This window comes from Spermophilus citellus, assembly GCF_964194105.1.
Source record: "Spermophilus citellus genome assembly, chromosome: 11".
Taxonomy (NCBI): domain Eukaryota; kingdom Metazoa; phylum Chordata; class Mammalia; order Rodentia; family Sciuridae; genus Spermophilus; species Spermophilus citellus.
This window is the reverse complement of record NC_138192.1, coordinates 98833091-98850460: the sequence shown is the minus strand read 5'-3', so window position 1 is coordinate 98850460 and position 17370 is coordinate 98833091. Positions and strand designations below refer to the sequence as shown.

The 17370-nt window shown below is 35.0% G+C and overlaps 2 protein-coding genes across 5 annotated transcripts in view; one reads left to right on the top strand and one right to left on the bottom strand.

The window, feature by feature from the left end:
• Positions 1-7307, top strand: part of BOLL (boule homolog, RNA binding protein) — a 65485-nt gene extending 58178 nt beyond the window's left edge. For 3 of the 4 annotated variants that reach the window (XR_014018036.1, XR_014018037.1, XR_014018038.1), the window contains one exon: positions 3946-4106. Coding sequence is in view for 1 of the 4 variants with exons in the window: in XM_081261566.1 (XP_081117692.1) it covers positions 3946-4104 (159 nt within the window). In the remaining 3 variants the exon portion in view is untranslated. Of the gene's footprint in view, positions 1-3945 lie in introns of all 4 variants that reach the window. The other variant, XM_081261566.1, reaches the window with a different exon arrangement.
• Positions 7308-14052: 6745 nt separating this feature from the next.
• MARS2 (methionyl-tRNA synthetase 2, mitochondrial) lies at positions 14053-17370 on the bottom strand. Its single transcript, XM_081261550.1, has one exon. It carries the CDS (start codon positions 17272-17274, stop codon positions 15493-15495), a length of 1782 nt encoding a protein of 593 aa, XP_081117676.1. The 5' UTR covers positions 17275-17370; the 3' UTR covers positions 14053-15492.

The following is a 17370-nucleotide window of genomic DNA, read 5'->3' as shown; positions in this document are numbered from 1 at the left end:
ATCCAGCCCATCCCCCTGCTTTGCTTTTTCTTTTGAGGGACAAGGTCTTACTTTACTAAGTTAACCAGGCTGACCTGGAACTTGTAATCCTCCTGCCTCAGCCTCCTAAGTGGCTAGAATTGTGGATCTATACCACCCACCCAGCTAACTCCATCTTTTCTCAAAGACAATTACATGTTCAGAGACTTGTCAAGTTCTAATGTGATTATTACCTTACTCTTTTCCAAAATATCACCATATGAACTCAGGATTAGGAGTCCTTATTCTCCAGCACATACTTCCTCTTGAATCTCGCTCCCACCTTCACAGATGAGTAAGAAACTTACATGATTTTGATTATCTTTACAGAAATCAAGGTTGTTTACCTATAGACATGGTCCCCTAATGTTTTATCGGTCATGTCAAGATTTGCTTCTACTGCTGTTCCTTGTATAGTTCTTGATTTTGCTAATCTCTGCTCCAAGTTCTTAATTGGAATGATTATATACTTATCATTCAAATCAAGATACGTAAGAGTGAAAGGAGGCACCAAAAATAACTAAAATAGGACTGGAGTTGTGGCTCAGTGGTAGAACACTTTTGCCCAGCATTTGTAAGGCACTGGGTTAAATCCTCAGCACCACATGTAAATAAAAAAAGGTATTGTATCCATCTACAATTAAAAATATTTTTTAAATAACTAAAATCATACAATTTTTGATGTTTACTGACCAATGAAGTCTGACATATTAATAAACCTACAAAATCATTATATTCAAAAATTATTTTTCAAAAATAAAATTCTGACCATGCAATAGATCTAAAACTAGAATGTCTCAAGGAAATTGGAATGTAATATTATTACAAAATACATTAACACTTCTGTATCCACAGGCTTTGCATCTAAGATTCAATCAAATACAAATTGAAAATAATAAAAAAATTGTGCTGGTATTAAACAAATACAGATGCTTTTTTCCTTGACATTATTTCCTAAACAACACAGTATAACAACTATTTACATAACATTTACATTGTATATGTACTAAGTGTTCTAAGTAATCTAGAGATGGTTTAAGTATATGAGAGGATATGTGTAAGTTATATACAAATACTATGCCATATTTTTTTTAAAGACTTAAACATCTGCAGATTTTGGTATCTTCTGGGAGTACCTAGAACCAGTCCCCCATGTATACAGAGATATGACTGCAAATGTAACATTAAAGTAGAATAAAAAAGCATACTCTGAAAAGGATTAAGATGTAGGGGTAGGCTTGAACTTCTCTAATACTTAACCATTAAAGCATTATGGCAGTTCAGTAGTAAAGCATCCCTGGGTTCAATCCCCCATAGTAAAAAAAAAAACTTTGTTTTCCATTGTAGCCATTGATATAGTGCCCATATAAACTGACTAAATTATGTTTAGATATAAGCCTTTTTTTCTGTGATATAAACATGAAATAAGAAAATCATAGACTCAAATGAATCTCAGAGATTCTATTATTCTATACACATGTATAATCTTAAGATATTAATCTTAAAATCTTGATAACAACCTGTATTAGTTAAGTTTGCTATATAATTACAAGTAGTTTTACAGAAAAGCTTTGGTATTAAGTCAATAAGTATTAAAGTCCATGATAATCTTCCTTGTAAAAATTGTATTATCTTTGGTGTTCATGGGCTGTAAAATCATGCCTAGAACACTTTTGCTTACTTTTATCATTTCAAGGCAAGAGTAACACCTCACATTTACACATAGTACCTTATAAATCACAAGCACTTCATATGCATTACCTCATTTTATTCATTCCATATTTTTGTGAGATAAACAATGTTTTATAAAAGAACTGAAACTTAGACAGATTAAGAGAATTGCCCAAGATAACATTAAGTAGCAGAATTTCTAATAACTAATAAATGGTAGCTGTTTAAGAGGCAATCTTTAAAAGTATAATAATTTTCAAAATAATTTTTGTCCTATCCAAGAATTAATGGGCCATCTTTCATTTAATAACTAAAATAAAATGTCTCTTCTAATGTCTTAAGTGGCTAGGAATCACAATCAGAAAATATTTCAGTTCTAAAATAAGGAAATAAATTATAATAGACAGGAAACTGCTTAGTTATCTTTTATCGGGTAACCTAAGTATGAACTAGTATCCTAACCAAATAGTAGAAATCAAAATTATTTTAGAAATTAATTTTTTAGATGGCTCAACGAAAATTTTCTTTGGAAGTACTGTATAAGTCAGTACTCTGGGAAATGTAAGAAGGGTCAAAGGTGAGAAGAAGGAACACAAAGTTGCTTAAGTATCCCAGAAAAATTTCAATCCCTCCAATAGCCTGTGCCAATACACCCTTGGGAACATAGTACATTTCCAAGTGCTTTTGAATTCACAAAGTTCACAGGCATAAACAAATATTTTCTTTTTTCCCATTGTTCTTGCTAATAGCTATAGCTAGGCATGTATTAGTCTTTGTATAAACTTTCCATGTAGTATTTACTATTTAGAGAAAGGGTTATTCAAGTTTGTTTTTATTACATACTGACGACAGGTACCAGACTCATGCCACTGTTTACACTGATAAAATATGATGTAGTTCTAAAAGAGAAATGCCTATTATAATTGTTTACTGAAATATCTTAGCTCAAAAATTGTAAACAGGCTTAAAACTAAACGTAGCCTGAGGTCATTGATTGGAGGAGTTAATTTTCTCACAACAGTGTTACAACACTGATTTCAATTAACTGTCTTTATCTTATTACTACAATATTTCATGCTTTGTTTCTTTTTGAGTTGGAAACAACTTCACAAAGTATCTTTAAATGAATCAATAAAGTCTGTGTAATTACACAATTTAAAACATTTTTAATCCTTGAAGTATCTAGATCTGATATGCCACTTTTAAAAATCATCCATTGTTTTTATGACTTACTCCTATATTTACCTGTTCTAGTACTGACAGGTTGTTTCATTGTTGGTAGACATGCTCAAAGTCTTGGTAAGTCAACGAAGTGATCAAAGTGCCTCTATCATTTAAAGTGAAAATATAACATGACTCTTTAGAATTTTGCTTTATATCTTAGAAACATTAGTTCATTTCCCCTAATTACAGATAAGTTGCTAGTTAAGTTCTTAAAGAGTAGTAAAATGTTTGTATTCAATTTTTGTTGTTAGATGCAGGCTGGGCAGTTGAGTTGGCCTACATGCTATTTCAAAAGTTTTTTATCAACTTTGTAATATGAACTCTACTTTCTTCATGCCTTGTATTCTTGCAATATTCAAACTCAAAGTCATTTAAAGTAGGCAGAAGAAAATAATGAGATTTCTAGGCAAAATAATTTGGCTATACCTTGGTGCTCTGAAGTGCAGGCATTTTGTAATCCTTAAATTATACCTTAGCTAAAACTTCCTATTCTGTCTTAAGCAAATCAGAATCTCCAGCAAGCCCTCTGTACAGCAGTAGATCAAATAAAAATAAGTTGGAACATAGAGTCTATTTGTTGAATGTTTTAGTTAACAAAATAAAATGTTACTCTAATAACATGAAATACTATAATTCCCTGATAGGAATACCTTAATAATTCCTGGATAGTTACTTCCTCACCGATTAGATCTAATTTTATATACCTTAAGTACATAAATCTTTTTTGTAACAAATCTTTATCAAAGTTTAGGGACAAAACAAAATAAGTATAACCTAGTAATTCAGAAATATCATTGAACATGGCTGTTCACAAATCCCTTGTAGTGAGGCTCTTTGTATAGCTCTTAGCATGCCTCCCTGTCCAGTAAGCAGGTTATAAAATAACCTACTCTTTTCAGGGGAAATTTCCCAAAGCATAGCTCAGAATTCAGGCCCAGTTAATCTGATTTTAAAATCTTTCCCTTAGTAATTATAAAATTAGAGCCATTTAAAATGCATTAAAACCCTAATTTTCTTTAAATCTCTTACTAGGAACCAAGGTTACATTCTGTGAGAAGAAGCTTTTCTCAACCTTCATCTGTAGGTTTGAAACCTCGATATTCTCGAAGCCCACACTTTCATCTTAGAAAAGATTTCAGAGCAGAGGATTCAATTATTACTCCACCTCCCTCTACTGATTCTGTTAAGTAGAATCTTGAATAACTATTTTGTCCAACAGTAGTAAATAACTAGCCCCATATGTGGTCTACTAACAAATGAGGATTTGAGATGTGCTAAAGTTAAATGTTTTTGCTTTTTTAAGGGAATTAAAGAAATCTTAGTAGCCAGAATATTGGAGATGCAGGATTAAATCATGGTTTCCTTTATTAATTTATATACTTAACTAATGTAGGTTTGTAACCTATACCAAATATAAGAAAATTTATAAGACAACAAATATCTTGATTAAAGTTTGGGAAATTTTGTCATTATCTGGCTATTTTACCAACATGATAATCTCATATACTTTACTGTTTGGATTTTTCAATTTTATTCCAGGTGTTTCATATTTGTAGACATAGCCATGACATATACAGAAAATCTTAGCAACAGACCATTTGTTGTAATATAGTAAAATTTTTAAAAACACTATCTCTTTAGGGAAATAAAATGTAGTAGATTCTAGCTTACACATTATTTTGGTTTCACTGTATTTAGATTTGTGTATAGTTTACCTATATTAAATGGTTTTGATAAAACATTTCAAACTCTAGATTTATATTCGAAATTTTGAGACATAAACACATCAAAATTATAATCTATGTATTATAAAATATCCAGAAATCTGTTATATTGTGACCATTTGTTTCATACCAATTTCTACAGTCAAAGTTGACACTATTCTATACTTAAAGATTATCTTCCTATTTCTGGCCCTATTTTGTCATTTACCCAGGAAATATAAGGGTTTTTGTAGCATCTTAGCAAGTATAAGCATCACTATGTATATCATGTCAGATTTGATATCTATTTTTTAAACACAGTGACACTATCAATAGTCCTTTTTATCTTTCATTCAGATCTTAGTTGGTGAGATTTCTAGAGTTTTAAAACATTAACCTTAACCAAATAAAACTTACCCATATTTCACTTTCAAATCCAAAGAAGCTATGATTGCCTATTGTTACAGAATTTTTACACATTAAAAACAGCCACACCAACTTTTCTCTAAATGCTTCCTGTTTGCCCTATATCCCAACTTTCTTCTATAAAAACATGATAATCCTTTTGTAGAAGACTAGATTATTAATAAAACAATAAAAATAAGTCATAGAAATAAGCAGTATTTAAATTGTATGGAAATTTATTCTAGAACTTAGTGAAATTTGATTGCATAGTACAAGAATTTCAATATTTTTATTTCTTGTCTACACCAAGTTAAATTAAAGTTTGGAAAATTTTGTCATCCTCTGGCTATCTTACCAACATGACAATCTCATATACAACTTTACTATTTGGATTTTTCAATTTTATTCCAGGTGTTTCATATTTGTAGACATAGCTAACCCTTGCTTACAAACTCTCTTATAGTATCAGGAAGGTGATAATCCAATAATAATTTGGAGTGATTATTTCATCCTGCCTCAAAAAGAATAATGGGTGTGTGTGAATATATATTGGTTATATTATCCTAATATTTCTGAGCTAAAATATTTAGGTCAAGTAATAAAATGTAATGCCTAATTATATTAAAGAATATTCAGGTACATCCTAAGGCTACTCCCTCAATTTAAGAAAATTTCATTTTGCTGCAGTTACTTTGAAAGTAACATACTGTGTGTTAAGACCCAGTATTCTGTTACTAAAGCACTGGTCAAAATATCATGAAACAATCTATTTAATACTCATCTTATCTGGCATTTTTATGCATACATTTTAATCCTATATTTATTATTCCCACTTATTCAGCATATATCAGGCATTTTTGTTCTAAAACTTTTGTAAATTTCAAGAGTCTGAGAGTTTATTTTGCTTCCAAAAAGACTGACACTAAAGGGTTTTCATTAGCTAATTTGTTTTAGGTAATTGTGTTCTTTACCCAAAGGTATTGTTACTTCCATACTACTTTCACTAAATTCTGTGAAGCTTACATTTCTCTGTCTAGATTATAAAATATAGAACATAGGTAATATGAAAATATATTAATATAACTCCCCCTAAAACTACTGATTAAATTGTGAAACCTTTTTCTTATTTTATAGGTAATGTAACATATTCATGATAACAAAAACAACTGCTTTAATAACTATAAAAGATCAATGTTTTGGCTTTTAATTATTGAGGTCCTTTTTATAAGTCAAGATATAAAAATGAACAAAGAAATGGAGACAAAAACCTCATTCTTAGCCTCAGATAGTTCTGAAACAACCAGTTTATAAAAGACAGTATATAAAGGAAATGTTTAATTAATATTAAAAAGTATTACCTAAAAAAGTATCTTTTTTCCTTTGGTGTTTTGGGGAAAAAAAAAACATCTAAAGAATAATTTAAAGTGTTCATTAATCATTTGAGTGGTTTAATACTTACAATGTGTTTCTTGCTAATCATATTAGGATCTTTGTTTTTAACATGTCTAACTTTGGTACCAAAGCAAAGAATGCTATACGATATCTACTTATATAACATATATTTAGCAACATGTAAAAGAAAATTTCCTAAAATCCTTATTAGTATCTGACCATTATGCAAAATTTTTAAGATACTAATAATACATGTAAATTTTTTCTGCGATATGTAAATACCCGATACTGTCTAGCAAAGTTAACCTCAGTAATATTTTACACAAGCTCCATCCAACAGTTTGTGAAAATAGCTTTCAATTAAAACAACATAGTAAATCTCTTAATATTGTCTAAGTAAACTCAGCAACAGTCCTGTGGACCGAAGAAATTTTTATGTCTGTGCCCTGCTTATGTTATAATCTTCTGAAAATTTGCTTACAGTTCAGACTTACACATATTTATATATTGAATATTTAAACATCTACCTCAACAAGCTTATGGATGATGGGTTTTGATAACTTGGTTTAACTTGGCTAGCCCCATTCTCATTATTCTCAATGTTAAATAATAAGTCTCCACTATTTTTCCATCTGAAATCACGTTGATTTCCTAATTTTTACATTTAGCTACATAATTATACATTTACTAGTTTTTATGCCACAGATCTGATAGCTCCACCTTTAGATAATCTCCCTGGATTATGGAAAAAGGAAGTTCTCCTTAAGCTAGAAAACTAATATTATGACATCAGTTACATCCAAAAATATTTTATTTAAAATTGAATATGAATCAACTCCCTTCTGGAGACTGATTTAATATGAACAATATTAAATAAGAAAAATCTTCCTATTTTAAGGACTCTGAAATGGCATGAAAAATCCAACCATCAGCTTTCATACAATTAACCGTACATATTTTTAATAATTAATTTCATGTTAGTATTTACAATCTTCTTTTATAACACTAAAATAGGCTTTTTACACATTGTAATTTTAATTACATTCCAAGTAATGAGGTAAAAACAAAACAGAACTTAGTACTAAAAAGTTCTGTATCTTATTTAAAATATTAGAAGTTTCTAAAAAATAAGTTTTATAGAAATTTAAATATAAAGAGTTAATACACTAATTTCAATTTACCAGGATTGAAGGTTCTTTACTCTATAAAAGCCTTTATAAAAATTTCTTTAATTGACTTCTAAAAATTTCTAAAATATGCTATATAGGACCATTTTATGATGTATCAGTCTGATACTGCAACAAGTCATAACTTACTCTGCATAAAAAAACTGAAAAGTATCCATCCTGTCTCACTAACTATAGGACTTTGTTGCCTGCATTTAAACAGAATCCTGAAGAAACTATTTAAACATAGAATTAAAATTAAGGGGTTTTTTTGGCCTTCCTACCTAACCAGGATTTTAATACCTTACATATATTTTTAAAGTACATTTTACATAATAACTAAGAGACCTACATAAAAATAGGTGCATTACATTTCTTTAAGGTATAACTCATGCCCAACAAAATAACTACATTTAATAAAATAATGTGAAACTCAACACTAAGTATTCTTTATGCAATTCATAATAAAGTCTCTAGTTTGAGGGGGTAAGAAAATGTCTCAACTATGATACAAGGTATATTTATCAGAAATTATCTAATATGTGGTATTTTAGCCAATAAAGGTATATTTGCTTTGGTAATAACTGCAGTCAAAGGGCATTTAATCTGGTTTCTGCAAGCTTGTTAGGAAAGATATTGTAAGAATACAGTAATGTTCAGTAAAGTCATAGAACTTAAATTGTTAGTAATTATTAAGTTCATTTGTATTAAAACTGTATGTATGAAATGAAAAAGTTTTAGTGTTTGGCCTTTAATAAACTTCTTTGGCTTTGTTACTATAATAGTCAATTCAAATAAACTTGATTATTATTTTCATGTTTAGAGATAAATGTGTATTTAAAGCATTAATTAGTAAAAATATTTCAAAATAACTTAGATTTCATGACTTTTTAACAACATATTTTCAGTTAGAAGAGAAATACTGGATTCTAGAATTTAGAGCACTATTTTGGAAATAATAAAAAATAACTGTAAGGAAAAGGAACAAACTATAGACTCTACCGTTACCATAAAATTTAACAATTTGCATGAGCACACATAAGCAGGTTTAAGATCTAAAGGAAACTACTGCAAGCAAAAGTGAAGTATCCCATATTTCATGAAAAAGGTAAGTTTTTTAAGTTTTTATTTTGGTATTCATCTGTTTCATAATCTGTCAAGAGAAACTAATTCCTTATCTTGAAACACTAATGAATTTCAATTAAGGGTCTTATTTATACTTTTTATCCTCAGATCTTTGGATTAAAACATGCCCTCAGTATATATTCAGTGTTTATGATGGTGCATAGATTCTGGCATGGAGAACACATTTCAGTCTCCAATATCCTGTTTTACAAACTGTATAATCCTAGACAAATTACTTAATCTGTCTATGCCTGAGTTTTTTTATCAAAATAGAATATGAGGTATAGAATAATAGAGACCAGGCGCAGTAGCGCACACCTGTTATCCCAGCAGCTCCAGAGGCTGAAATAGGAGGATCACAAGTTCTAAAGCCACCCTCAGCAAAAGCAATGTGCTAAGCAACTCAGTGAGACCCTGTCTCTAAATAAAATACAAAATAGGGCTGATGTGGCTTAGTTGTCAAGTGCCCCTGAATTCAATCCCTGGTACTGCGCTCCCCTCCAAAAAAAAAATTTTTTTTTAAACTCATAGAGTTAATAGGAAAAGTAAATGAGGGAATAAAATAAGGAACCATTAGTTCTCTTATTACTAATTAGAAAATTTGGCAAAATCATAGCTATATGATTCTTCCCTTTTAATAACCTACTGAGAGGACTTATTGAATAAGCATATTTAGCCAACAACAGTTTAAATTATTATCTTCACAGAGACAAGAATATAAATAGAACAAAACCTTGCCTGCTATGTCTTTTCCTATACTTAGCAGTGATGATACACTTAGTAATAAGCATTAAAGACTGAAATGCAAATGTCTACTATGAATTACTATATTTTCACTTTCTCACCAAATGGTTTTTCTGAACTCATGAGTGGCAATTTTATTTTTAATGCTATTTTCAACATAGCTTCTAACATTTTGAGTTTATAATTGTTATAACTTGGTACATTATTCCTTTTATACTAAGTCCCCTTTATCTTTGGTAATAGTTTTCACCTCATTTTAGATTGCCTAATATTAATATTGCTTTCTCGATTTTTGTTGAGTTTAATCTTGAACACTTATCTTTTGACAGGATATTATCATATAAAGTATTTTATTATTCATTTTGTGTTTATTTCTACCCTCATGTTGAGGGTTCTCTGATTATCATATTTTTCCTTTTTCTCTGCTCTTTTTTTCCTCCTTCCCATCTTCTGTTAGATTGAGTTTTCTTTAAACATTTTGTCTGGCTTGAAAGAAATACATCCTACTTCTATTATTTAACATTAACCTAAAATGTGTAACATACTAATTTCATATTAATATATATAGATTTTTAAATAGAAACTTTAACACTAGTTTAAAGGAAGCAAAACTACTGAAACTGTTTTATTTAATGTGTTCAAAAGTTAAAGTTATTGCCCTTTTAAAAATACCTTAGGATCCAAGCACAGTGGTGAACACCTATAATTCTAGTGGCTCCAGTGGTTGAAGCAAGATGATTGCAAGTTCAAGGCTCTAAGCTACTTAGCAAGACCCTGTGTCAAAATTAAAAATTAATAAAAAAAGGGCTGGGGATGTGGATCAGTAGTTAAGTGCTCCTGGGTTCAGTCCCCCATACCAAAATAATAATAATACCGTTAGGAAAAAAAATGCATAATTGGTCATAACTTTATTATATATATTAAGAGAATAATACAATTATTCCAACCTTTAGCAGTCAATCATAATTAATTTTTAAAGATTCATCTCCATGTTAAGTCCCATAAACCAGTGGTTCTTAACTAATGATAGATACACACACAAAATGTGGCCTTGAGAGTAGCCGCATAGAGAGGTTAGTACCATTGTCCCAATACCATACACTAAAACAGGTAGCATCCTCCATTTCCATTTATTCCTAGAGCTGTCCCTCCAACTTACCCAGTGAGTCTTTCAGGCCTTCTGCCACTGTTCCATCCAAAAATCTTTTTTTTTTTTTTTAAAGAGAGAGAGAGAGAGAGAGAATTTTTAATATTTATTTTTTAGTTCTCGGCGGACACAACATCTTTGTTGGTATGTGGTGCTGAGGATCGAACCCGGGCCGCACGCATGCGAGGCAAGCATGCTACCACTTGAGCCACATCCCCAGCCCCTCCATCCAAAAATCTTAATGTCTCAAGGGCAGGGTTCATCTCTCCTTGGAGGTATAATTTTCTTCTTGCAGGTGGCATACTTGATTTCCTGAAACATCCTGACATCTCATACCTTCCTGCTCTTATGTGAGGAGCTGAGGATTTTAAAATCCATGGTGAGTAACTGTGCCACAAACAATTCAGTTCATGGCCAAGGAAAAAAATACCATAGTCTTACTTTGATAACAATCCAGGTATGGCTGAACCTCCCAATATCTGCTCCAGTTGTCAGGGCCGTAGGAAGATCCTCTTGGTGTGTGGTTCTTCCCAGTTCCTTTCCCTCATCATGAAAATATAAGTAGAAATTAACTAATGAAATGTAGTCTTAAATATAAGTACTTAAATATGCTCAACTATTCTGTAAAATGATTCCCTGATTTCAGAAGATCTATTTTGGGTAACCCAAGACTATCTAAAAACTAAGATAAAGAATCCAATTTTACCTCCAAACTGGTGAGTCCCCTCCTTTCTCCTCAAACTAGTAATTAAAGATGTAGGAATGCCAGCTTAGGCTGGGCTTCTATTCTCTGCCTCTAGAAATAAGCCACATTTCATGAAAGGTTAAAAATCCCACTAATTAATCTTATTAACTTAGTTGTTACTGTTCTGGATCCTCTAGTAATACTAACCAAATTATGTTCCTCTTGATAAAATTAACCAATCCTATCCAAAGCTCCTTCAAGAGGAAGGGGCAGAACCAGTTATGCTGTGCAGAATGAATATCCATTAGTTTTGCAAGGAATTTGAAGGGTTTCCTATAGATTCTGTGTTGTAACCCCAGTCTGTGCCGTAGCTTCCCTCAAACTTGCTGACCCAATACACCTTTGCTGCAGAAATAGACATATGGCTATCAATATGTCCATGTCATTCTGGGTGTACTAATATTCACTCTCTAACAAAAGACAAGGAAAGGACCCACCATGGTTTACAACACCCCAGACCTCGCCAATAAGTGATTCTATATCTAGTTGGACTACAGATTTTAGGACATTGTTTTCAGAAGGCAATTACAGATTATCTATAGCAGCTGTATGCACCAAATCTTAGCCAGGAGGCCTAACCCCCCCTATAACTAAAGATTACACTAGTGCAAGCCAAAATTGCCACTATATACCTGGTAAAGGTGGAACAGTCAGAGATTCAGGAACCCATCCCTACCATAATGTCTAAAGGAACCTTGGTACTGTCACTTGCCGCAACTTTATGGTTGTAAGTCATCCTTGTTGGAGGCCTGCAACATGAACAACTACTGGCTAGCTTCACTCCAGTTTCAGAACTTCTCAGATCTAAAAAGCTACATCCCAATCATAGGTACATCTTTGGAGGAAAAAAACACCATGCCCAAGGACCCATCTTACAGCCAATAGCCAATGCCTTTCTCAAGTACTCTGGCATCAACTTCATATCCAATTTCTTTTCACATTCCTTATAGAGTCCACAGGTCCTCAAGAAAAAGAATGAGGTCTACTTCTAGAAAAACAGATTTCAATGAAATCAGAGATTGTATTTACTTCTTGCTTCTCCTATAGTTACTGGTTTTCCAACTTCTAGGTGCCCAGTCTAAGAGTATGCTTATAAAACAGGTCTCCATTATATAGTGCTGTCACTTAACATATACTCTGCCAATTACTTCTTACATGACATAGATAGGACTATAGTCTACTGAACTACTGTCTACTGATATCTTATTACTCTCCTTAAAGGACAACCTAGGAATACCTGATCTAAACAGTGCTTTGTCCCTCCTGTAACACTGCTCCCAAAATGAATATTTGAGAACCACAACAGTAGTATTTGGAAGAAAATTCCTTATGATAAAGGGACCTACAAGATGCCAAATAAGGTACTAACAGTTCTAGAATAAGAGGATTCTTAAAGCTAAGTTTATTGTCATCTCCCAGAAGTTATTAGGATGCCGTGTGTGTGTGTGTGTGTGTGTGTGTGTGTGTGTGTGTGTGTTTACATAGTACTAGGGATGTACCCTGGGGTCCTTTAAAACTGAGCTATCCTCAGCCTTTTTTATTTTGAGACAGGGTCTCACTAAGTGCCCAGGGTAGCCCCAAACCTGAAATCCTCCTGCCTCAGCCTCCCAAGTAACTAGGATTACAGTCATGTATCACCACACCTGACAGGACGCCCCTCTTAAAGTGCATGCCCTCCAATTTTAAATGTCACCTGTCCTCCACTTGCCATTCTTAAACTACTGGATCAAACCAAACACAACTGAGTACCCAAATGGTTATCTGTTTTATCAATAGTGTGCCTCCAATAGAGAATCTGACTGATTCACCTTCCATATCATCACAGAAGTGAGATCCAAGTTACTGCACTCCTCCACTCAAAATATCCTGTCTTCTGTAGTAATTATTCCCTCTCTTTTTCTGATTCTCCTATTTTCTTGTACCTCCAGTACTACAAATATCTAAGTGTCTGCACAAGTAACAGTGTAAAAAAGAACTCAATATTAACACCCTCCAACAAACCAACTTCTGTGTATTGATCAGCACTGGGCCATAAGAAAGATCAACGCAAGATAACTGTGTATTAGTCCATGACAGGAACTATAATAATGCTATAAGAGCACTAACAAAGGCAGAGATTATCATCTCACTGATTTTCCAAATGTTTTCCTTCATTAATGTAAACAAATGACATCTTTCACTCTGCTCTAGTATGTCTTGGTAATTCTAGCAAGTAACCAGAATACAAAAGCCCAAAATGATAACTAAAAAGTCCAAAGGGAACATTTGTAGAAATGGTCCTTCCAACTTTAGAATGCCTTCAAACATTCTTTTCCAAGCAGTGTTTCCAAGTAACCAGGAATCCCTCACCTTGATCATTTTAAAGAGAATCTGGAGCTGAATGGTAGCACCTAAAATAAATCTGGGGAAACTACCAGGACAATAGTTTACTTCAGAGTGAGCCCTCTGCTCGTTACCATACAATGAATGGATATTCCAAGGCATGTTCTCATGTTAAATTTTGGCCTAGTTGCCCAATCACCTGAGCTATAACATTGGCTTACTATATTATAGTTACTGTATAAATTGATACCTTAACATCTTCTCTGTGATATTCTCTTATGGAGCCTTGGAGTTTCCCTAAATCCAGTTTGAGATTCCTGGAGCATTGATCATTTCCTCCCTGCACCATCACCTTCAACAAATGCAACAGAACAGATCTGAATAAGGTACTTATAAACTTTTAAACTTTAATAAGTTAAAACATCAAAAGAATTTAACAACAAAATCTACTTGAAAGTAAGCATACTAATATTTATAATTTCTATACAATTTCTACATTGTATTATTTTGATTGACCAATAAGAAATCAAAGTAAATTAGTATATGTGGATAACAAAATTAAGCCTATAAGAAACAGAAAACATTAAAGTATTTACAAATTGTTAGCTATATCTGTAACCTGTAAAGTTTAAAATTAACATACCAAATTCTGCAAGTTTTATAGTTTATCATATAAACAACTTTATACATTTATTTATTAGCCTATCAATAAGAATAAATGTCAGCCAGGTGTGGTGGCACACATCTGTAATCCCAGTGACAGGCAGGAGGATCACAAGTTCAAGCCAGGCTCAGTAACTTAGCAAGACTCTGTCTCAAAATAAAAGGGTTGCGGATGTGGCTCAGTGGTTAAGCACCTCTGGGTTCAATCCCTGGTACCAAAAAAAAGGTAAATGTCATTTTTCAGTAGTCTTAAAACAAAAAACCTGAGGGCTGGGGATGTAGCTCAGTGGTAGAGCACTTGCCTAGCATGCGCAAGGCCCTGGCTTGAATCTCCAACACCACCAAAAAAAGAACTTATTAAAATAGCAGTGGTGGCAAATAATTGTTATTTTAAGAGAGTCAAGATTAGGGATATAGCTCAGTGGTAGAGTGGCTAGCGTGGACAAGGCACCGGGTTTACTCCCCAATACCACACAAATATACACACACACAAGAAAAAAAAATCCCTTATGATATCTCATCATCAAGAAAAGCATAAAAAATTTAAAGCCCAGTGAAATTAGCAGAAAACTTAATTCTGAAACTTCTATTTTAAGTAATTAAATATGAGACTAGAGCCATCTACTGGTTGAAGTGTAATGTTACAAAACACAACTGTTTGGACTGACTGACAAAGTAGGGAGTCCTAGTAGGCATGGAGTTTAAATAATGGGAATGAATATGGGCAAAAATCATATGGTTTTTAAAAGAATCTGCAGACACCCAATGTTAACAAAGTAGGGCTAGCCTATAAAAGCTGAGGCTGGGAGGCTCCAACCCCTCTCTCAATAAAAGGAGTCACTGTACTTATTGGCCTGAGAAGCAGAAGTAATGAGAGGTAGTTTGGGCAAACAAATAACATAACTGTGGTTTAAGAGGAGGTATAATGGGGGAAAAATATCAGCAATTTTCTCTCTTACCCACATTTCCCCTAGAGACATCTTAGAACATTGGTGCACAAAAGACAGTTGTTGATGGGCATGAAGAAATGGAAGTAGTCTTCACCTGAAAGGCTACAAACCTTTGTTCAGGGGCACATGGAGTATGTGCTCAGAAAACACTAGTATAACCTTCCTGAAAATAAAAATAACACATTGCTTTTACCCCAAGCCAGTAAGAAATGAGCTTTTAGGTCCTGTGAGCTTTCACCAGCCAAGCCCTGGACTGGTCAAGTCTTGGAAACAAAAGCCCAGTTTCAGGTCCCAACCTCCTCCCTTCAAAAGGACATGGATGTCCATAGAATCGAGGCAAGAAAAAGAGATCTCCAAGTCCCCTCTCTGTAGCAGAGACCCCCAGCCTGGACAGCAACTTGTCAGCTAGGTTTGGGGTAACAGGCTGAAGCAAAGTTGCAAAGACACGCAAACATTCCAAAGCCACATGAAGCACAGTACCCAGCCAGGGAGCATCTGCTGGGCTCTCCCAGTTCAATTTCCAGGGTGCATGCCTTTGGACAAAACCATTAGTTTGCCGAACACAGCTAGACACTGCCTCCAGAGCCTTATAGATCTGAAAGTTATCATAATACTCTGCTACCTGCTTGGGCAAACTAGCCATTGCACTCACGAGAGCATAATCCTCTGCCTGAGCACGAACTGATGGTCCCACCAACCCTGGCTTACTAGGGAAGCAGGTAGTGCAAAAGGCTGGATAGGTTCCAGAAGGGTTTATTCTTTTAGCAGTGCATCGGTTCAAAAGACCCCCCAAGGCATCTGCCAGCTCAGAGTCCAGCAACTTAACCACCTTCTCATCGTAGTAGTCACAGTCCCAGCTAGGAACACCCTGCCGAAGAAGAAAATAACGGAAGCCGTCCACAGTATATCGATCAAGGCAAGTCCTGGGATCCACCACGTTGCCCAAACTCTTGGACATCTTTTGGCCACACACCGTCCAGTGGGAGTGGACATAGATGCGATGTGGTGGGCTCAATCCAGCCCCTAAGAGGAGGGCAGGCCAATAGATGGCATGAAATTTGAGTATATCCTTACCTATGATATGAGATGTGGCTGGCCACCAAGATTTGAACTCAGCATTGGGGTAGCCAATTATGGTGAGGTAGTTGACCAGGGCATCCAGCCATACATAGATGGTCTGTGAATCGTCCCCAGGAACTGGAATGCCCCAGTGCAGGTGGCTGCTCCTTCGAGAAACAGATAGATCCGGTAGCTCCTCCTCCAACCATTGAAGGACTCCGTGATAGAATGGCTCTGGAGTGATGGCCTGAGGGTTGCTTCGCAGCCAACGCTGTAGTGGCTCCTGGAACTGGGAAAGCCTGAAAATATAGTTTTCTTCCTTGGTCCAGGAGACAGGATGCCCGCTCTCGAGAGATACAGGGCACGAATCCCCCGACGGGCCCGGCTGCCAGGTGACCTTGGCCTCAGGAAGGAAGCACTCGTCAGAGGCGCAATACCAACCTTCATAGAGCCCTTTGTAGAGCAGACCCCGGGACTTCAGCACCCCCCAGAAGTGCTGCACGGCCACCCGGTGCCGGGCCTCCGTGGTGCGGATAAAGTCGGTGGAGGAGATGCCAGCCTTCTGGAAAAGTTGCTGAAACTGGGCAGAGACTCGATCGCACAGCTCAATCGGGGCCACGCCGGCAGTGGCCGCCGCCTGTTGAATTTTCAGACCGTGCTCGTCGGTGCCGGTAGAGAATCGGGTTGCGGCAGTTCCGGGAACTCGGAGGCGACGGTGGCGGCAAAGGGCATCCGCCAAGAGCGCGGAATACAGGTGTCCGATATGTGGCGCCGCGTTCACGTAGAAAATGGGTGTGGTGAAGTAGGCGCGCGTGTCCTGAGGATCATCGCGGGTACACTGAGAACCTGAACCATAGTGGCGTGGGCCAGAGCTCTCCAGGTGAGAGACCCTGCGGGTCCCCGAGTATCCCAGCAGCCTGAGGACAGATATTCGCAGCATAGTTCCAGCCGGCCTAAGCTGTGGAGGCGGTGTCTTAAACGCACGTGTGAGGGGCGCATGCGCAGCCAAGCCGCCCAGAAGCTTCCGCCCCGAAAA

What these genes read in the sequence shown, in the direction of transcription:
- MARS2 (XM_081261550.1), bottom strand. Translation starts at nt 17,274, where the DNA reads ATGCTGCGAATATCTGTCCTCAGGCTGCTGGGATACTCGGGGACCCGC.